The 22,043-nt window shown below is 43.8% G+C and overlaps 1 protein-coding gene across 6 annotated transcripts in view; it reads right to left on the bottom strand.

Moving 5' to 3' along the window:
* The window catches only part of LOC138818226 (maestro heat-like repeat-containing protein family member 9), a 43,776-nt gene extending 22,288 nt beyond the window's left edge, over window positions 1–21,488 (bottom strand). For 2 of the 6 annotated variants that reach the window (XM_070009243.1, XM_070009237.1), the window contains exons 1-9: window positions 21,390–21,488; window positions 20,005–20,063; window positions 17,920–17,963; window positions 16,532–16,611; window positions 15,827–15,962; window positions 15,206–15,292; window positions 13,213–13,317; window positions 6,718–6,853; window positions 979–1,100 (exon numbers count right to left, since the gene is read on the bottom strand). In XM_070009243.1, coding sequence (XP_069865344.1) covers window positions 979–1,100; window positions 6,718–6,853; window positions 13,213–13,317; window positions 15,206–15,292; window positions 15,827–15,962; window positions 16,532–16,611; window positions 17,920–17,963; window positions 20,005–20,029 — 735 coding nt within the window. In that variant the 5' untranslated portion in view covers window positions 20,030–20,063; window positions 21,390–21,488. The other 4 variants (XM_070009239.1, XM_070009241.1, XM_070009238.1 and 1 more) reach the window with 4 other exon arrangements.
* Window positions 21,489–22,043: the final 555 nt, after the last annotated feature.

Raw genomic sequence — 22,043 nt, forward strand, 5'->3', positions numbered from 1 at the left:
AGATGGGGCGGGGGGGGGGGGGGGGGATAAGCCTCATGAAACACTGGAAAAGGCCAGTTCATGTTACGCTACATGCTCAGCCTTCCACCATCCCCACACTTCGGTCATGGGGGAGAAACACTGCCTTTATCTGTGCAGTTTGGTGGAGGAAGCCCTCAGCCTTCCCACCATGAGGGACCAGGAGGCCCGGGGGCCACCCTCACAGTTTTGTGAGCTACTGGCTTCCACGTGGAGGACTAGGAGTCCATCCGCTTGACAGTTCAACCGGGCCTGGCACTGAATAACTCCAAGAGCCGCTGAATCAAACCTAAGTACTTTGAAGAAATGGAGAGGGGATGGAGAGCTATAGAGAGCCTCATGATTCTCCCAAAGATTAGGACAGTATAAAGTCATTTAGTACTCATGCTTATCATGTAAACGCTTTTTTTATTAACTAGCTCTTTTAAACAAAAAAAAAAAACCCATATCATAATGTCATTCTGATACTATGATAGTATTGGGAAGACTGAAAATGGTTAAATGGTTAGCCTTACTGATTTTGCTAGATAATCAGAAATCCTCTCCACTATTTGTTAGGATAGGGACATGCCCAGTAGCCTGGCCTGGCTTTTGACTTGAAACCCTTCTGCCTCCAGTCCCAAACGCTGAATGACAAGAATGAAGGCTAAGAAACTCCCCATTTTTAGGGAACTATATATGAATTAAACAAAAACAAGTTTAACTAGGAAATACCTACCTCATTTATAAGTTACACCATTAAATGAGATCATAGAAACTGCTCTATGGGTAGCAGTAGACGAATTTTACAAATAGGAGTGAAATCCAGGGACAAGGTATTGTACTTCCCTGTTGCCTCACGAAAATTTTTAACTATACGCAAGATACTTAAGAACGTAAGCTTTGCTTAAAATAAGTCACTGCAAAGAGTAATAACATGTATGAAACCAAAACTACGGGGAGAAAAGTAAGGTAAGATACCTGAGCAATTTTAGTTTTGAATTGATTCATGGTTTGGGATAGGACTTGTGTATCTAAAGAAAGCAGAAAGTCGTGACTTCCAGGTCCGTCATTCTTGGTACTTTTTGTGGTATTCGTGCCTGCTGTGTAAAGGAAAAGGTTTTCAGGATTATTTGATTACTAGTTCCATCTAGGACAGGGGAAGACTTTGTTCCAGCCTTCACTTGAAAGCTTGAAAAGCCTCAAGGCCATAGTTAATGAAAGACAAGATAGCGGAATTGGGACAGATTAGGTAAGCTAAGTAGAAAAGATAACTAAACAGGCTACATGAGATTTTGGGATGGAAATAGAGAATTAGTAAAAACTGCTGGTGAGCACTCATAAAGCCAGTAAACCAAAGCAGTTTAGTTTAAAGCATTACATCTCTTGGTAATTATACTAAGGTTCTGTGGGTTTTCAGCTTTAGGAGATGCTGATAAAAGACAAGTAGCTCTTTGAACTATTCTTTTAATTATTCTATAAATCTAAAATTATCTCAAAATACAAAGTCAAGGAACTGTGTTTCCCCAAAGTCATTTAAGTAGACTATAGGAAACTAGTGGTTTGAGAGAGCACAAACATGTCACAACTTTGAAATGTATGATGATATTGAAATTAGTTATGATCCGGACAGAAATCCTTTTACTCTCTTACTGTACACTCTTCAAAGCACACCTCGGAACCAGTGAGTTAGTGGTTGGTGGCTTTTGTGTCTTGATACTTATTCAGTATCTGGGACCATTTATCACAGCAAGTATACCTTCAAGTTGATGTTTTGCTGCTCATGTTTGTTGATTTTGCATTTTTGTTATCTTTATGTGATAGCATCCATTCTTTTTACAACCATGCATCAATAGCTTCAGAGAGTTGTAGGGGTATAAAATTTGAGACAGAAATGTTAATGAATTGGGGCTGGGAAGGTGGTTCAGTGGTAGAGCGCTTGCCTTGCATGCACGAGGCCCTGGGTTTGATTCCTCAGCACCACATAAGCAAAAAGAAAAATAGCCAGAAGTGGCGCTGTGGCTCAAGTGGTAGAGTGCTAGCCTTGAGCTGAAGAGCTGAGGGACAGCGCCCAGGCCCAGAGTTCAGGCCCCACGACTGGACCCCCAAAAAATGTTAATGAATTAGCTCAGAATTGCTAACACAATGTAAACTGAGAAGAGTAATCCATTAAAAGGAAAAATCACAAGAAGCATGTACTATTGAAAAGCTGAATTTTTAACAATTTGTTTGATGAAACTATAAGGAGGCGCAGCAAGAACTATGATGCTTGTTTAGTGACATTTCCACAGAGGGTTTCAGGACATATTTAGTAAACTGAGTGTATGGATTAAAAAAAATTACTACCACAGACTTTGTGTCCAGAAACCTAGACTTAAATGCTAAAGAGCTGTGTAAATTTGGAAAGTAAATTAAATTCTAAAAGCCTCAATTTGCTCACTAATAATGCTGAAGTAATGAAACAGCAGTGGTAAAGATTAAAATAAACAAAAACAATACTTAGAACAAATACGAAAGTTTCAATAAGCATCTAACAAGAAGAGATATTGTTATTGCTCTCCTTGTTATTGCCACTGCATTATTGTGACAAATTAGAAAAATTACCTGTAACAAGGTACATTAAGTAAAAAATTTTAAATGCAAAAAAAGAATTTTGTTTGTTCAGTAGCTAAATAAAAATATAATTTACCCATAATATTGCAAGTAGACAAGTAAAAAATGAACATATATATTGCTTAAAACTGCCCCATCTTTTTTAACCTCTCAAACTTGCTCTCTCTATTTGTCTCTGAGGTGCTATTGGCCTACTTCCTGTATCTCCTTTCTGTCAAATTTGAGTCTTCTTATTTTATTTAAATGAAAAAGCATATCCTCTTTTGAATGAGACTTTAGTCTGCAGAACTATTGCAATGGGTCACTGCTCTTGTCTGGATCAATAGTTCATTCCTTTTTGCTGATGAATACTATTTTACTATATATATCACAAGCCATTCACCCCCTTGACAGACATTCATATTGTTTTCAGTTTGGGTTGTTACAAATTAAAGAACATCATCATTTATAAACATATATGATGATATAAACATCATCATATATAAGTTTTCATATGGAGATTTTTTTCTTAGGTAGATAGCAACTTCTACAATGATTAGATCATGTTGGTCAATGTTTAAACTTTTAGGATACTGCCAGATTAAATTTCCTGAGCAACATCAAAGTATTGGAGTTCCAGTTGCTCTATATCTTTAACAACACATTTGTGGTCATTTGTTTCAATTTTAGGCATTTTAATGCATTTGTATTGGTATCTCATTGCAGTTTTAATTTACATTTCTTTTTTTTTTTTTTTTTTGGTTGGTCGTGGGGCTTGAACTCTGGGCCTGGGCGCTGTCCCTCAGCTCTTCAGCTCAAGGCTAGCACTCTACTGCTTGAGCTACAGAGCTACTTCTCATTTTCTGGTGGTTTATTGGAGATAGGAGTCTCACAGTCTTTCCTGCCCAGGCTGGCTTTGAACCGTGATCCTCAGATCTCAGCCTCCTGAGTAGCTAGGATTACAGGTGTGAGCCACCTGGCTTAATTTACATTTCTTTAATGATTATATATGAACATCATTTGGTGTACTTTGTAAAATGACTATTCACATTTATTTTAACTCTATTTTGGTGGTCTATTCTCTTACTGAGTTTTACATGTCCTCTGCAAATTAGAGGTATGAGACTTTCATCACATATGTAATTAGCAAGTATTTTCTCCTAGTGTATGGCTCAGCTATTAACTGCACCTTCCAAAATAGCAGAAAGATTTATCTTTTTAAATTTGTGTTACTATTGTATCTAAGAAATCTTTTCCTTATGCAAAGCCCAATCCTAAAGATTTTTTTTCTAGGTTCAGTTTACATTTAATTTTGTTATTTTGAATTAACTTTTTAAATCTATTTTAAAATATGAGATTTAAAAATATACCCCATAAATAAAATATTTCTGAGATACAATATGAAATTTCAACACAGGTATACAGTGTTTCAGGTAACTGGCATTTTAGACCCTCAGGCGTCATCATATCTTGTATAAGAACTTTCAAAATTGGCTGTTCTAGGTATTTTCAATTACTCATTAATTGTCAGCCATAGTTCTCCTACTGAAAAAGCACATTAGGAGATATTGTTAGTGCATTTTGTATCCATTAACCTTTTGGTCTCTATGTTCCTACCACCCTTTCTCAGCTTTGGTAACTACTGTTCTATTGAGTGAAAATGTGTAGTATATTAGGTATGGATCAAAGCGATTTTTTTGCTTTTATGCTGAAATTAAATTGAATTTTGACAAAGGCATCTTCTGCACTAATTGAGAGGATCGTGTGGTTTTTCTCCTTGTTGTGTTGTTTATATGTGTTGAAGCTTCTATGGATCCCTGTAATGAAACCAATTTTCTCATGGCATTTGACCTATTTTATGTGTTGTTTAATTAGGTTTACAAGTATTTTGTTGGATTCTTTTGGCTCTATGTTCATCAAAGATACTGTTTTACAATTTTTTCCTATTTGTTTTGTGCTTATCCAGTTGTGATATAAGCATAATGCTAGCTTCCTAGAATTAGCTTGGTAGTATGTTGACTGTACGTTTGTCTTAGACAGTCTTTGTTATATTTATTATATTTTCCTTGGGTGGGAGATCTTATATTACCATTTCAGTTTTACTGCTCCTTATGCATCCATTCCTGCCAGATTCTCCAATTTATTGGCACAAAGGTTTATAAAATGTTCCCTCACAAAATTCTGATCTTTGCTGTTTCTGTTGTGATTTCCCCTTTTTCATCTCTAATTTTATTTATTCAGGTGAGTTCTTTTCTTCTCTTGATTAGGTTTTCTAAGGCCTGTCCATTTTGTTACATTTTTCACAGAACTGACCTTTTATTTTGTTGGTTTTTAGTTTTTAGTCTCTTAATTAATTTTTGATCTAATTTTTTTTATTGTGAAAATACCGCACAGAGGGGTTACAATTACATGGGCAAGGTAATTAGTACATTTCTTATCAAGCATTGTTGCCTCCTCCTTTGTTTCCCCTTCCCATCCCTTCCCATCTCCCCCTCCCCATTCCACCTCCCCCCCCTACCGGCCAAAGTTGTAAAGTTCGTTTTTTGACATAGCGACTTGTACATCTCATTGTTGCAATGGGCCCACTTGTATCCCCATTTAAACAACGTTTTTCCCTTCCCCTCCACAAATTATACCAACATCAAATACAGTGAAAACAGGGGTTATACCGTGGGGGAGGGACATACAAAGCAACAAAGAAATCATCTTATAAATATGTTAGAAACAATCTCAAGAAAGAAAAAAAAAATTTGAATACTTATCTTGGGGTTCATTTTGCCTAACATCAACTTATCTGACCATTTCTACTTGTCTCAGACATACACTAGTTATTGCAAATAAGGGAAACCATGGGACCTATGTTTCTTGGGCCTGGCTTACTTCACTTAATATAATTTTTCCAAGTCTTTCCATTTCCTAACAAATGGGGTGATGTCATTCTTTCTGATGGAGGCATAGAATTCAATTGTGTATATATACCACATTTTCTTGATCCACTCATCTACTGAGGGGCATCTGGGTTGGTTCTATATCTTAGCTATGGTAAATAATGCTGTGATAAACATAGTTGTGCTGGTAGCTTTAGTATGTTCTTGTTTGTGAGCATTTGGGTAAATGCCCAAAAGTGGGATTGCTGGGTCATAGGGGAGCTTTATGTGGAGTCTTCTGAGGAACCTCCATACTACTTTCCAAAGTGGTTGAACAAGTTTACACTCCCACCAACAATGCAGTAAGGTTCCCTTCTGTCTACATCCCCTCCAGCATCTCTTGTTATTAGAGTTCTTGATTATAGCCATTATAACTGGGGTGAGGTGGTATCTCAGTGTTGTTTTTGATTTGCATTCCTTTTATGGCTAGGGAGGTTGAGCATTTCTTCATGTGTCTATTGGTCATCCTTCTTTCCTCTTCAGAGAAGTTTCTCTTTAAGTCTTTAGCCCACTTATTTATTGGGCAGTTGATCTAATTTTTATTATTTCTTTCCCTCTACTAGTTTTGGGTTTGTCCTGTTTCTGTTTTCCTGGGAGCTTGAGGTGCGTCATCTGAGTATTGATTGGAGATGTCTAATTTGTTGGCCTGGGCACGCGTAGCTAGACACGTTATTCTGCCTTTGCCCTGTCCCAGAGGGGCTGACATTTCATGTGTTTATTTATGTTGAATTCCAGAAACAGCCACACACTGATCACTCAGCAAGATATTGTTCAGTTTCTGGGATTCTGAATATTTTCTGTGATGGCTTTTGCTGTTGAGCTACAATTTTATTCCACTGTGCTCTGACAGGATACAGGGAGTAATTTTGACTTGCTTGAATTTGCAGAGATAAACCTGCCTTTAAAAATGTCCTATGGGTACATTTTATTTTTCCTCTCCCTCCCTGGCTCCACATGGCATGCCTGACCCCACCATTCACACCAAACTAACGTAAGTGTAGTAATTCCTGAACTGACTATACTGTTACAAGCGTTTCTTCACAATGCCAAAACTACTGTTTTGAAACCACATTTTAGAAATGGGAGCTATAGCTCTTGAGATAGGACGAAGAAATCCACAGGCATAGTAGTTCGGAGGCTAGTCAGATAATTATTGACATATTCATGGTAACTTTGAGAAATCAAGGCAGACCATTCTCACCGTTCTGCTGCTTCGCAATGCTGAGAAGGTAGTACATTGCCGAGGATGCTTGCTGTATGATTGACGGGTCAGTGTGACAGCACAGCAGAGACAGCTCCGCTGCCAGGACTCCTGAACATGGAACATCAACGCTCGCCTATTGGAGAAACAGAGGGGAGACTGTTTCCTGTGCAGAGCCAACAGTAAATGTCAATATTCGTCTTATCAAAACTGCATCTGAGGGTAGGCCTCATGGTTTTAAAAGTCTATACTTAAATCTTGTTTCTGTAATTCCAATTTGCTGGAGATGAACAAATGCCATTTTGTAACATTTACTATGGGAATGGGAACATGACAGAAAGTTCCTAGAAAAAGTATCTGAAAACAATATAGTGACTCAATTAATGTTAGTTTCTATTCATTAAATCACTCTGCAATTTACAGGTAGCAAAATCCTTGGATCTGGGGGGAGGAGAACAGATTGGTGTGTGGATATCCAAAATTTTTCTTGTTCCACTTTTATGTCAAACTTTTTACATAAAGCTGTAAAATCAGTGACGTGCCATTTTTTTTCCTTTTAGAATTTATTCCCAGAAAAATCTAATTTTTTTTTTTGTTGTGAAAATACCATACAGAGGGGTTACAATTACATGGGCAAGGTAATGAGTACATTTCTTATCAAGCATTGTTGCCTCCTCCTTTGTTTCCCCTTCCCATCCCTTCCCATACTCCCCTTGCTCCCCTACCTGATCCCCCCCCAAAGTTGTAAAGTTCGTTTTTCGACATAACGACTTGTACATCTCATTGTTGCAATGGGTCCACCTGTATCCCTATTTAAACGATTTGTTTTTTTTCCCTTCCCCTCCACAAACTATACCATCAAATACAGTGAAAGCAGGGGTTATACCGTGGGGGAGGGGAGAAATCTACTTTCTTAAGTGTGTGTGTGTATATTGTAGGCCTGTGGGAAGCTTGTTTTTAATCCACTAAAACTTATTTATTGTCTTTCCTCCATTACCTCCAGTGACAACCATTTATAAAGGACATACATTTAAAAAGAAAGCTAACTTATGCGTAGTGCCAGTGTCTATTACCCTAGCTATGGTTGGAAGTCAGTCCAGGCAGGAAAGTTCCTGAGACTTATCTCTCCAATTAACTGCCAAAAAGCCAGAAGTGGAGCTGTGGCTTAAGTAGTAAACTAGCTTTGAACACAATTGCTTAGGGACAGCACCCAGACCCTGAATTCAAACACACACACACACCTAACTTAGCGAAACTTGTATTTCCTTGACTAAGGTAAGTGGTAGGTTCTAGATTTGATTCAATGTTTTCAAAAGTGCTCATGTACCGCCACCTGGTGGCATGTAGTGCCACATTGCAGAAGAGAGCAACAGGGTAATCCACCTAGCTTCTGGAACCAATCCAGAACTGGGAACCCTAGCCAACACGTAGGAAGGCCTCCTGTTACACACGTGAACTTGCACACTTATTCTTTCATAGTTGAAACCCAGGCTATACTAGAATGACCCATATTCCAGCATAAGATAGAGAGAAGGTAGGTGATTGAAGAGGAAACTGCATACGATCTTCCCAGTTATCTGAGTTCAGCACATTAGAATATCAGTGCTCTCCATTTTTTTTTTTTTTTTGGTCGGTTGTGGGGCTTGAACTATGGGCTTTGAGTGCTGTCCCTCAGCTCTTCAGCTCAAGGCAAGTGCTCTACCACTTGAGCCACAGCGCCACTTCCGGTTTTCTAGTGGTTTATTGGAGATAAAGAGTTTCACGGACTTTCCTGCCCGGACTGGCTTTGAACCGCGATCCTCAGATCTCAGCCTCCTGAGTCACTAGGATTACAGGCGTGAGCCACTGGTCACTAGGATTACAGGTGTGAGCCACTGGTGCCAGGCAGTGCGCTCTAATTTTACTGTAGAGATCTTTCACCTTCTTATCTTTCACATAATACCTATTTCAATGCTCAAAAGAGAGACTTGAGCGGCTTGCATAAATCTTTTGACTTGTTAAAAGAATCTCTTCTAAAATGCCTTGAGATTCTGTACAAATAAATATCTGGAAGGTTTGTAGTACAAAATTTGTAAAAAAGAGACGAGATTAAGTGTAATTCACCACTAATGTTTGTGAGTTCTGATAACTGTTTTCATTTTCACTTGATCCTAGCAAGTTTTTACTTCCCCGTTTATTTCTTCAATTTATTCTTTTTTTTCTTTTTTGACTATTTTACTTTAGAATTAGCATATATTTGTCATATATGGGATTTCACTGTGACTTTTTTTATTGTGAAAATACTGTACATAGGGGTTACAATTACATGGGCAAGATAGTGCGTACATTTCTTATCAAGCATTGTAGCCTCCTCCTTTGTTTACCCTTCCCATCCCTTCCCAGCCTCCCCCTCACCCCCCCACCCAATTCTCCCCCCCACCAAAGTTGTAAAGTTCGTTTTTGACATGACAACTTGTACTTAAGAATGAATTATTCAGTCTCCCATGTATTTATTTTTGTGCACTTTCTTTCATTACTGATATCTAGTTTTATTCCACTGTGGTCTGATAAGACATAGGAAATTATTTACATTTTCATATTCTTGTTAAGACTTGCTGTATGTCCTCAGATACTATGTATTTCGGAGAAAGTGAGCAAATCCGCAAAGAAAAGCATGTCTTCTGCAGATGCTGGTTGGCATATTCTGTAGCTGTCTGTTAAGTCTGTTAGTACAATACCATTGTTTCAATCTGATGTTTATTTGCTGACTTTTTGAGTGGATGTTCTATTGGTGAGAGTGGGGTATTAAAATCCTCCACTACTATTGTATTGGAGTGTATTGGTGTTTTTACATCTAGTAGTGTTTACCTACTAGAATCCTGCACTGACAGTTGTCATATGGTTATAATTGTTATCTCTATTGATTGCTCTGTTTATTGATATGAAGTGACTGTCTTTTCTGATTTTGATCTGCTTGACTAAGCCTATGTTTGTCTTTGCCAGTCAGGTGCATTTCTTGTGGGTAACAAATGGCCAGGTCTTCTTTTATAATTCAATCCACCAGTTTCTGTCTTACTTAGAGAATGGAGAACATTAGCATTCAGGTTTGTTAAAGTTACGCACTTCATGATATTTTGTTGGTTTCATAGTGTTTTTCTTTAATCTTTGCTTATCTACTTACACAGGGATATTTATCCATTTCTGTATTTTGTGGTTCTTTTCTCTTGTGTGTGTGGGATTCCTTTACTGGTTTAATCTTCATAATTACTTTAGTTGTATCATGGGAATTTTTTTTTCATTTGTCCTTCAATTATAAAAGACAGCATTGCTGGATATGGCAATCCAAGTTGGCAGTTAGTTTCTTGCTAGGCTTGAAATACTTTATTCCACGCCCTTTATGCTTTCAAAGTTTGTTTTCAGAATCTGCTATTATTCTGATAGGTTGCATTTATAGGCGACTTTCTGCTTTTCCTTCCAGCTTTCACTCTTCTCCCTAATGTTTAAATGATAATATGACATGGAGAGATCCTCTTAGTCTTGTCCTAAAAGTGTCCTATATGTGATTAACAATAAGAAAGTGTTGCGTTTGGCAGGGTCCTGTTGCCTTGGTTTTGAGCGTCTGACCATTTTGCACCTGGGGCTGAGTAGTTGGCTCAGCATTGTAAGCACCTGCTCTCGGCAGTGACATATTCTCGGTGGGCAGGCAGGACGATGCAGTGGTGGGACTGGGGTGCTATTTCTCATCACTGCACTGGGGAGACGACTCAGGAGCCCAGAATTAGCTCTTGTCTCCAGAGCACCAGGTCTGGTCCCCAACACTGATACGATCAGGCTAACCAGACAGGAGTCTTTTGTAGAAGTCTGTGATCAGCTCCTGGCGTGCTTTCATAAACAAGCTTTCTCGTCGGTGGGGTGGGTAGACAGGTTCCCAGAGACAGCTAACATCCGAGCCTGGGCTGACCTCCACATGCGTCTGGGAGTGGGTGGGAGCAGAGACAGAGCCCTGAGTTCTGAACTGACTGTTGGAGCACTAGGGATCGATTATTTCAGTCTTCTTCCAGGAGAAGCCTGTGATTCAGGAGGTTGGATTCAGGGTCCTCGGGGCCCCGGTGGAAGTCATGTGAGTTGGGCCTTTACACTTGTCACGAGCACACACTGGGGTGTGTGCACTCTTGGTGCCCTTTGACCTGGCCAGCAATGTGCTCCCCTGAAGTCATGTGACTGGCAGCGCTGAGCTGGGGCCTTAGCCTCTGTTAGCAGCCAGGAGGCTGGCCTTGGAGTCTGGGAAACCCACGGCTCCCAGGCTTTGCCTCCATCCTGACCCCAGGACAGTGGGACGGGTGGCCCATCCGGGAGAGGGGGCCTCGGTCCTCTGCACACGTCACGGATCGACATCCCCACGGCCTGGGCTTCTTCGTGGGACCTGCGGCGCAGACTCCTTCCCTCTCCCAGTCACCTCGTCCAGGCTGAGCTGCGGGTCCTCAGACTCGCGGGCCGCCGATGCTCCTGGTTCTCAAGTCTTCAATCTCAGGCACTGTCTTGCCATGACTCTCCATGCCCAGGGACGGAGCCGGCCACCAGGCTAGCCTCCATGGCGCAGCAGCGTCTCCGTACATCTCCACGGGCCTCAACGGCACAGCAGCGCCTCCACGCGTCTCCATGCACCTCCACGGCACAGCAGCATCTCCGCGCATCTCCAAGGCGCAGCAGCGTCCCCACGAGCCTCCACGCGTCTCGTCTCCCTAGTGCAGCAGCGTCTCCAGAACGCAGCAGCGCCTCCACGCGTCTCCATACACCTCCACGGCACAGCAGCATCTCCGTGAATCTCCACGCATCTCCAAGGCGCAGCAGCGTCCCCACAAGCCTCCACGAGTCTCCCTAGTGCAGCAGCGGCTCCAGAGCGCAGCAGCACCCCCACGCGTCTCCATACACCTCCACGGCACAGCAGCATCTCCGTGAATCTCCACGCATCTCCAAGGCACAGCAGCGTCCCCACAAGCCTCCACGAGTCTCCCTAGTGCAGCAGGGGCTCCAGAGCGCAGCAGCACCTCCACGCGTCTCCACGGCACAGCAGCATCTCCAAGGCGCAGCAGCAGCGCCTCCGTGCGTCTCCACGGCACAGCAGTGTCTCCAGGGCACAGCAGCGCCTCCACGCATCTCCAGGGCACAGCAGCAGTGCCTCCGTGCATCACCAGGGCGGCTCCACGCGCCTCCAGGGGGCAGCAGCAGCGCCTCCACGCGTCTCCACGGCACAGCAGTGTCTCCAGGGCGCAGCAGCGCCTCCGCGCGTCTCCACGGCACAGCAGCAGCGCCTCCGCGCGTCTCCACGGCACAGCAGCATCTCCAGGGCGCAGCAGCAGCGCCTCCACGGCACAGCAGTGTCTCCAGGGTGCAGCAGCGCCTCCATGCGTCTCCACGGCACAGCAGTGTCTCCAGGGGGCAGCAGCGCCTCCGCGCGTCTCCACGGCACAGCAGCAGCGCCTCCGCGCGTCTCCACGCGCCTCCACGGCACAGCAGTGTCTCCAGGGCGCAGCAGCGCCTCCGCGTGTCTCCAGGGCGCAGCAGCGCCTCCGCGTGTCTCCAGGGCGCAGCAGCAGCAGCGCCTCCGCGTGTCTCCAGGGCTCAGCAGCAGCGTCTCCGCGCGTCTCCAGGGCGCAGCAGCAGCGCCTCCGCGCGTCTCCAGGGCGCAGCAGCAGCGCCTCCGCGCGTCTCCAGGGCGCAGCAGCAGCGCCTCCGCGCGTCTCCAGGGCGCAGCAGCAGCGCCTCCGCGCATCTCCAGGGCGCAGCAGCAGCAGCAGCGCCTCCGCGCGTCTCCAGGGCGCAGCAGCAGCGCCTCCGCGCGTCTCCAGGGCGCAGCAGCAGCGCCTCCGCGCGTCTCCAGGGCGCAGCAGCAGCGCCTCTGCGCGTCTCCAGGGCGGCTCCACGCGCCTCCACGGCGTCGCTGGGGCCCCAGGCCTCATTTGCGATCTCACCCGCACTCCCGCCGTCTCCGCCATGTGGGACAGGCTGGGGCTCTGGGCTCCTCTCCTCCCGCACCTTCGGTGACCCCAACGGCCTCCTCCGTCCTGGCCTCAGAACGCAGGCTCTCCTTTGCTACCGAACTTGCCTTCACTGGAGAGTTAGTGGCCTAGCTTTAAAATGAGGAAACAATAGGGAAATGTGGAGAATGGATGAAGCAGGCCAGGATGGAACATTGGAAAGGTCTCGAGTAAAATTCACGGCGGTCAACGGAGCCCTAGAAAACGCAGGTTGGGACACACACCCGATTTTATAAAACACAGTGCTTCCCAATTGCTTAAGCAACTCAATTTCTGAGAACTCTATGGCATCTGAATCTGCTGAATCTGATGGGCTCAAAGTCGTGCAGAATATTGGCTCCTTTTTAGAAATCTCCATTGAAGAATACAACTAATGCCACGTGGACCATCTAGTGCTCCCAAGACCCTAAGCATGCCGCGCAGTACTTCAGACAGGCCCTTGGCAGGGTCAGTGGCATTACTGTAGTCTCCGACTTACGTGTCCCCTGGCTTTCTTGGATGCAAAGCTTAATACCCTGCTGATGATCACCATCACTCTTTCTTGAAAATACAAATTATCTTCATCCATCCACTTCATCATTTCCTATTGGGAATACAAAAGTCATCTTAGAATGTGGCATTGTTATTTCTTGCTTTTTTTTTCCCCCCTGCCAGTCCTGGGGCTTCAACCTCAGGGAATGGGCACTGACCATTCTTCTTTTTGGCTCAAGTCTAATACTGTACCACTTGAGCCCAGCATCATTTCCAGCTTTTTCTGTGGTACTGAGGACTCGAACCCAGGGCTTCATACATGCTAGGAAAGCACTCTACCACTAAGCCACATTCCCAGTCCACATTTTTATTTCTTAACATTCCCTTCTATTCTCCAATTTGATCAATCTTGGGATCCCTGTGGTTTCCCATGAAAATCCACAAGTTATCTAATTTTATCTCAGAAATTAGCAATTCTCAAATAACTAATATTCTACTTTTCCTATTATAATAACTCCATCTATATTTTAAATTAATTACAGTTAATGCGTTACTAATATTTATTACAATGGCCATTTGTCAGATCAGACATCACAAAAAGCCTAGTAGGATGTGTAATGATCTGATAACCAGCTGCTTTTGTGCTTTTTTCCTAAGACATACTCTCCTAAAAAACAAACAAATGAAAAAGATAGCATCTACTTACTTTTCAGTTTTAAAGGAGAATTGAAATTTTATCTTATAAAATTGTCTTTTTCTTGGCTTCAGCTTTCATTAGTTTTATATTTTTTTCATTAAATTCATTTTATTTTTGTTATCTTTAAATAGTTGTACAAAGGGTTTCAGCATTTCAACTTATGATTACAATGCATACTTGGTTAAAAATGTCTTGCTCATTTGTATTTAAATCTGTCACACTGCACCCTCTATTTGTCCTAAAACCTAAGATCAGAGTATATATGCCAATGATTGGGGGCAAATCTTGTTGCACTGACTTCCCCTATGTGGCATACTGTTCATTCATACCACCCATTTTCAGAATATCTGAGATTAGGAAATACATAATGAACAGATTTATTTCTTACAATTCAGCCAGGTATGAAATCCAAGGGGTAAGAGCTCTCATTTGCTGAGGGTTTTCTTGCTGCGTTCATGACAGAGGGGAGCAGAGAGAACAGAGGAAAGACAGAAAAGGAAGGGGCCAATTTCATCTTTCTTTTACAGTATCTACTTCTATGACAGTGTCTTCAATCCATTCATCATGGAAGAATCCTTGAGATATAATCAGTTCTCAGAGATACCCCTTTAACCTGTTGCACTGGGGATTAATTCCAAATATGAATTTGGGGGGAGATAATCAAACTTAAGCAAGAACAGAACCCCCACAGGGTTCCCTCCCTTTGGTGGGGATTGTGAGGCAGCAAGTGTACAGGCTCTGTTGTTTAGACAGATAATAAGGTAGTTAAGGACAATAGTATTCTTCACCCACATGATGTTCACCAATATATTGTCGCAGAAAATTTATATATATATATATATATATATATATATATATATATATATATATATATATATATAATTTTTATTTGTTGGTCGTGGGGCTTGAACTCTGGGCTTGGGCGCTGTCCCTGCGCTCTTCGGCTCAAGGTGAGCACTCTATCACTTGAGCCACAGTGCCACTTCCAGTTTTCTAGTGGTTTATTGGAGATGAGAGCCTCATGGACTTTTCTGCCTGGGCTGGCTTTGAACCACGATCCTCAGATCTCAGCTTCCTGAGCTAGGATTACAGGAGTGAGCCACAGGCACCTGGCTAATACCTAAAAGTATATTTTTGTAAGTCAATGTAAGTGATTTTATTTTGTGAGTAATCCTACTTTACTGGAAGTATAAAAAACAATTCTGTCATCTAATCCTAGAAGAAGATACAAATCCAGCAAATGAGAAGTGAAGCATGCATGCTTCATGTTTGCAATAAGTAGCATTGTTTCTTTTTCATTCACCTTTAAGATCTGTAGTTTGTAGAGGTCTTTAGATACTAAAATCAGAAGAGTGTCCTCATACATGTTGAAAATGCTCATATAAACACTCTGAAATACAAAACACAACAAATAAAATTTTACCTAATACATGCAGTTTGGGCATCTAGATGTCCTAAGTTCTTCCCATAAACTACAGGTAAGACAAGAGAAAAATGGCTATATGTTAAGACCTCATCCAGTTTCATAGGCAAGGAATTGTTTTTCCAGCTTCTAAGTTAAGTGCACTATGTCACAGTGTTGAGGAAATAGAGACAAAACATATTGCCAATCTTAGTGTAGGACTCTTCTTTCTTCCATCTCTCTCTTTCTGTCTCCCTCTGTACTGTACTTTTAGTAAACTCCTTGCCCTTGTAAACTAATAAGCCATTAACAAAAAATCTTCACACATTTGTTCCTATAAACACTACGTAATCTAGTATTCACAGGATGATCTAGTGTATAGATCAGTGCTAGAAAATGTTATTTACCTAAGAAAAATGAAGGAGTAGGCAGTAAATATTACAACCTACCGAGACACATTCTGTATGTGTGCCATGATATATAGGAATGCCTCGTCCAGATTTAAGGAACAAAAGATCTTACCTCCAGTTCCTCCTTGTCCTCAGCATTTGTCCCCCTTGTTTTCACTACTTCAAGGCTTGGAATAGCAAAGGCCTTTCTAAATGATGACTCTATTATGCTCAATTGAGATTCATACTGAACTAAAGGGTCTATAAAACTGATAAGAACAAAGTATAATCATTAAATTAGTAAGAGCTCAAATGTAACCTAACTTTATTGGCTCTTATTTTTGTAATAGAAGAATGTATACCAGAAAGTGAGGCCCAGATCTGGCTTTAAATAATTCTCTTAACAACAATGATTTTAATATGAAATAATAAATGTCTTTATAAATATAACCCATAAGTCAGCATTTATTTCTCCATGAATTATGCTTCTAAAATTATGACTGGCTACATTTCAGCCAAGTTTCCTACCCATGTAAAGTTTTAGATAGTTGAAGTGTTGCTGCCAGTTTCTGTACTTGATGATATTGTATTTCCCCATTTTAAGATTTTTTTCTATTTCAATCTCAAGTTGATGGTAAAAGAAAACCTTCCCATCATCAGCTAAGATTATCTGCTTATTCATGCAATAGAAAAAAGACTGAGACATGGGAAAGAAATAATAATTGCTAATACTGGATGATGGAATTTGAAGTGATTTAATTATTTCTCACTTACAAAAAGATATAATATTTTAAGGATATTTAATTAGTGAGACAAGAGAGCACTGCATTTTGCATACCTGGAGTTCATGGCCAGGATCATGGACTGGTGACACAGCAGGTCTGAGAATGTATCTAGTAGGCTGTTAGCTATACTCTCCTAGGTATCATAAACAAAAGCCCAGAAAGAATGAATGATTACAGACTTGTGAAACTCAGAAAAGCATACTAGGTTTCTCTTACAAGAAACAAAGAAAGCAAATCAGAATATAAGCTGAAGAATTAGTAGAAGAATTGAGACTGGAAAAATGATAACTTAATCCACATTATTGGGTTAGCTAGATAGTGACCTTTTACAGCCAAAGACAGTGATTCTACAATTAGCATTTTCAGACAGCATTTGTGAGGGTTATTTTTTTTATCAGGAGTGGGTATTGTTGTGCCTCACTATAAGAGTATAGTCAGTTTATATATTCTTTTTTTTTTTTTTGTCGGTCGTGGGTCTTGAACTCTGGGCCTGGGTGCTATATATTTTAATAATCACATTCAGTCCATTCCTCTTTCTCAGAATAAAAGATTACTATATATCTGATGGCAGCTTTTCCCTGTGTTGTGTATTTTTAAAGATTCCAATAAATTTTGAAAACTGAGACGATACTGTATTGCACACTTCATGAACAATGAAAAATCAGAGTCTCTGCCTTCTGGTGGTGAAGTACAAGAAAATTGTCCAAAGCGATACAGAAGATAAATGAGAAAGGAGAGATGCGAAGGAGACAGTGGCCTCCACTGAGAGGCTGGGGGAGTGCGGCTGCAGTTTGTTGAGAAGTTTTTCCATGGTAAGGACATCTTATAGAAAGATCAAGAGATGGGGGTAGGGCGAGGGAGAAGGAAAAGTAAACTTTTTGATTAACTGAAGGCCATTTATTTTTATGGTACTTGGATTTGAACTCGGGCTCTGTGCTTGTTAGGTAAGCATTACTATCACTTGAGCCATGCCTCCACCTATTTTTGATCTGGTACTTTTAGAGATAGTGTTTCAGTTTCCCTCTAAGCCAGCGTGCACCTTGGTTCTCTTATTAATGCTTCTTGCCACAGCTAGGATGGCAAGAATGTGCCATAACACCCTTTCTTGGTTGGGTGGGGTCTTGCACACTCTTTTGCCTGGTGTGGCCTCCAACTACAATCCACCCTACCTAGGCCTCATCATTGGTAAGATTATGCCATGGACCTTCAGTGTCCAGGTTAGCTGAAAGTCATTTTTAAGGACTGAAGGAGGTAAGAAGGCAATGCTTCATGGGAAGACAAAGTAAAAAATAATTTTCAGCCACATTACCTTTTATTTCCCCCAACCCCACATATAATTTAAGTGTTAAGTGTAACATCCTTGTAATGGAACTGGTGAACAAGGTCTCTTGGTTTCCTAAGAGATTTCAATGGCACTATGTCTTCATAGAATTTCACATACCATGCGGTGCCATTTCACACAGTTGTGCAGAGTCTGGAAGTGACCTGACAGCCAGAAAGAAGGAGCGTCATTAAAAAGCAATGGACACACCGTTCCTCACCTCAGTCAGAACTTATCCCTAAACCCGAGGCTAGAATAACTGTTATTATTTGTTTATTATTTATTTATGTTAGGGATACTTGAGATTGAACTCGGGGCCTCATGCTAGGCATGTCCAGTTCTTTTTAGTTTGTTTTTCAGGTAAGGTCTCTTACTTTTTCCTTGGGCCTATTTTGACTGCTGTCCTTTTACATGTATCTCCTCAGTAGCTGGTATTATAAGTATACACCATCAGGCCTGGTTTCTAGAAGCTAGTATTACTTTGGTGATGAAGCCTAATGAGGGTGGATATATATATATATATATATATATATATATATATACACACACACACATATATATATTAGCACAACATAACACACTATAGACAAGTGCATTATGACTATTCTGAACACTTAATAAAACAGAATATGGCCCCTAGCCAAATAACATTTGTTCCAGAGGCTAATAGTTCATTGAAAGAGAACCTACAATGAATTCTTAACATGCTTTGTTATAAAGAGAAAACTTACATATTCATTTTCACTTGAGGCAAGCTTTTCTTTTTTTCAGACATAATTGTAGGATTTAATAATTGTAGAAATCCAAAATGATCAGCATCAAATCTCAAAGTCAAAGTGAATTCTCACGTGCATGCTGGCCTGACTAGGCGCTGAGCTGCCTCAACCAATCAAGGAACTATGAAAAGTAGCATGAATTCTGCACTATTGTATCTCATCATAAGTACTATGTGTTTAGTGTCAATACAGTATTTGTCGCCATGATGCTGGAACTTGGAGGAAGACTAAAAGAATGTGTAGTGATTCTGAGAAAGGTACACACCTACACAGCAGAGCTACAGTAGCAGGAGGAGAGGACAAAGTCCTTCCTTCCAGTATCAGACAGTTGTAATGGCAGACCTATCTAGGGCTTAAAAGCTGAACCCTGCCCTCTGTCTTAACTGAGAGGTCCTTGATCTTTCCAGGGAGGAGCTTGAAACTGGGAGCTCCTAGCAATGAGCACCAAGATGTGGTCACTTCTGATCCTTCATCCAGCTATTTCAGCAAGAGAATGCTTCCTGTGGCAGCTAAGAGAATGGGCAGCTATCTTTTTTGTGCTACGCTTCATGCTTCACTCTACCATGCTTTTCTGCTCTGCGAGTTACTGTTTCCTTTCATCCCTTCCCTTCTGATGCAGGTCTAGGATGGAGAGACTAAACCTGTTTTATGAAGTTGCATTTTCAGGCTGCCTTTGAGGTATTCAGTCACACCAAGTAAAACGGCGCAGTCACAAGCAATGCAGCTGTGCAATCAGGTAGTGCTCTAACACTAGGAGCCAGGGCAGCTGCCATTTTGTGATGCCACATAGGCTGGGGCAGGACACCACAGGAGAGGTCCAAGACCCTGGTGTGATGGGTCTTTTTGTGATGGAGGAGATCTCTGTGTGTCATGCATCTGTCTACTGATTCTGGTGTGAGTTCTGTTCTTAGGGGACACAAAGGCAAACAAATGGCATTGGAGGGAGAAAAGCACACAGAAGTGGGAGTTGGCTTCTGCCTCAGAGTAGCTGGGGAGACCACAGGCAAGTCAGGGAAGGCCTCAGTTTCTCTGCTAGAGGCAAGCTTTTCTGTTAAGATTTCAAATCTATTCTTCACAATAATAATTAATATACACACCTATGTATAGCTAATATCTTAATGTGATAAACAGAAATCCAGCTCTCTGCAGAGGGTATTACTGGAATATAAGCAATCATTAGAAAATAGCATGTACATTAAAATTGTTAGTTTCTATTTTCTTGAATTGTGATGAGAGCATATTTCTTCTCTATATATTTTTGAAATTTATAAATATTTCTGGCCTATGTTATTTTTGTACATGTACAATGGATATTAGGGATAAAGTATATATTCCTTGTTTTCATGGATAAAAGTTGATATATAGCACTCTCTCTCTTTCACACACACACATTCTGCATGCCTTTTTCTAATATACCTTAAAACCTTACCTATTTTTGAGGTCCTTAAGGACATGCTGATAGAGGTGAATTAAAGTCTTCTACCAATGCTACAAAAGAGGATTATATATTACCACACCGAGCAGTAATTTTCTTAAGAGTTTTGTTTTATTCTACCAGTTTTGATGCGACTATTCTGGTTGACTGGGAGATTGTGTTAATTTTCAACCCCTATGTCAAATTACCAAGGACTGAATTACTTAAAATCCCCCCCTCCACTTTTTCACTTCATAGTTTCTGCAGTCAGGTTTAGTCTTACTGTAGGCACATTTTCTGCTTACATCTCTTTCACCCAGCTCTTTGCAAACCACAGGCGTCTATTCAGGCCTCTCCTCCTGCCTCTTGGCAGGCCTCAGGCCTCTCTCAGGCCCCTCCTCCGGCCTCTCCCAGCCTGTCCCCAGGCCTGTCTCAGGCCTCTCCCCAGTCCTCTCCCAGCCTCTCCCCAGGCCTCTCTGCAGGCCCCTCCCAGCCTCTCTGCAGGCTCCTCCCCGCCTCTCCTCAGGCTTCTGGCAGACCTCTCTGCAGTCCCCTCCCAGCCTCTCCCCAGGCTTCTGGCAGACCTCTCTGCAGTCCCCTCCCAGCCTCTCCCCAGGCTTCTCGCAGACCTCTCCCCAGGCCCCTCCAAACCTCTCCCCAGGCCTCTCCGATCCTCCCCGCAGGCCCCTCCCAGCCTCTCCCCAGGCCTCTCCGGAGGCTCCTCCCAGCCTCTCCCCAGGCCTCCCCGGAGGCTCCTCCCAGCCTCTCCCTAGGCCTCTCTGCAGTCTCCTCCCAGCTTCTCCCCAGGCTTCTCGCAGACCTCTCCCCAGGCCTCTCCGAACCTCCCCGCAGGCCTCTCCCAGCCTCTCCCCAGGCCTCTCCGCAGTCTCCTCCCAGCCTCTCCCCAGGCTTCTCGCAGACCTCTCCCCAGGCCTCTCCGAACCTCCCCGCAGGCCCCTCCCAGGCCTCTCCCCAGGCCTCTCCCAGCCTCTCCCCAGGCCCCCCGCAGACCTCTCCGATCCTCTTCCCAGGCCTCTTTGCAGGCCCCTCCCAGCCTCTCCCCAGGCCCCTCCCAGCCTCTCCCCAGGCCTCTCCGCAGTCTCCTCCCAGCCTCTCCCCAGGCTTCTCGCAGACCTCTCCCCAGGCCTCTCCGAACCTCCCCGCAGGCCCCTCCCAGCCTCTCACAGGCCTTCAGGCTGGGCGCTGGTTCTCCCGGTCGTCTCCAGCTGTGGGCAGCTGGTGGCGGGACTTACGGGCTTGCGAAGCCGGTGAGGTGGTGCGCGCGCCCGCCGTCCGCGGTTAGTCCGTGAACAAAGCAGCTGCAGCGGCAGGGGATGGACAGGAGTGGGGACCGGAGGCCGTGGCTGCCCGGAGGCTCACCGGGCGGCCCCCCCGCTCACCTGTGTCTGTCTGTGACTTCTGATGAGACGGCGGGGGCACCGGAAGCGGCGCCGCCTGCTCGCCAGCGGTGCGCAAGGAGCGACCCGAACCGCCTCCAGGGTCCGTGCGGGCCGGAAGCGCCTCCAGGGTCCGTGCGGGCCGGAAGCGCCTCCAGGGTCCGTGCGGGCCGGAAGCGCCTCCAGGGTCCGTGCGGGCCGGAAGCGCCTCCAGGGTCCGTGCGGGCCGGAAGCGCCTCCAGGGTCCGTGCGGGCCGGAACCGCCTCCAGGGTCCGTGCGGGCCGGAAGTGTCTCCAGGGTCCGTGCGGGCCGGAACCGCCTCCAGGGTCCGTGCGGGCTGGAAGTGTCTCCAGGGTCCGTGCGGGCCGGAAGCGCCTCCAGGGTCCGTGCGGGCGGGAACTCGTCTGCAGGGGTCAGTGCAGGCCGGAACTCGTCTCCAGGGGTCCTCGGGACCGGATGTGACACCCCGGATGCGCGCCCAGGCCCGCGGGAGGGCGGGCTTCCGGTCCTTCCCGCCGGCGTGGAGCCGCCCCGAGTGGAGGCCGTCAGCGCCCCCGGTGGCCGATCCCGAGATGACGGGCGGCGGTGGACGCGGAGCCGGCCCTGTCCCTGCCGAGGGCGGTGGTGGCGTGCGGTGCGCCGCGCGGGGTGCGGGC

Source organism: Dipodomys merriami, unplaced genomic scaffold (genome assembly GCF_024711535.1).
Source record: "Dipodomys merriami isolate MVZ:Mamm:240054 unplaced genomic scaffold, mDipMer1.0.p SCAF_72, whole genome shotgun sequence".
Lineage (NCBI taxonomy): Eukaryota > Metazoa > Chordata > Mammalia > Rodentia > Heteromyidae > Dipodomys > Dipodomys merriami.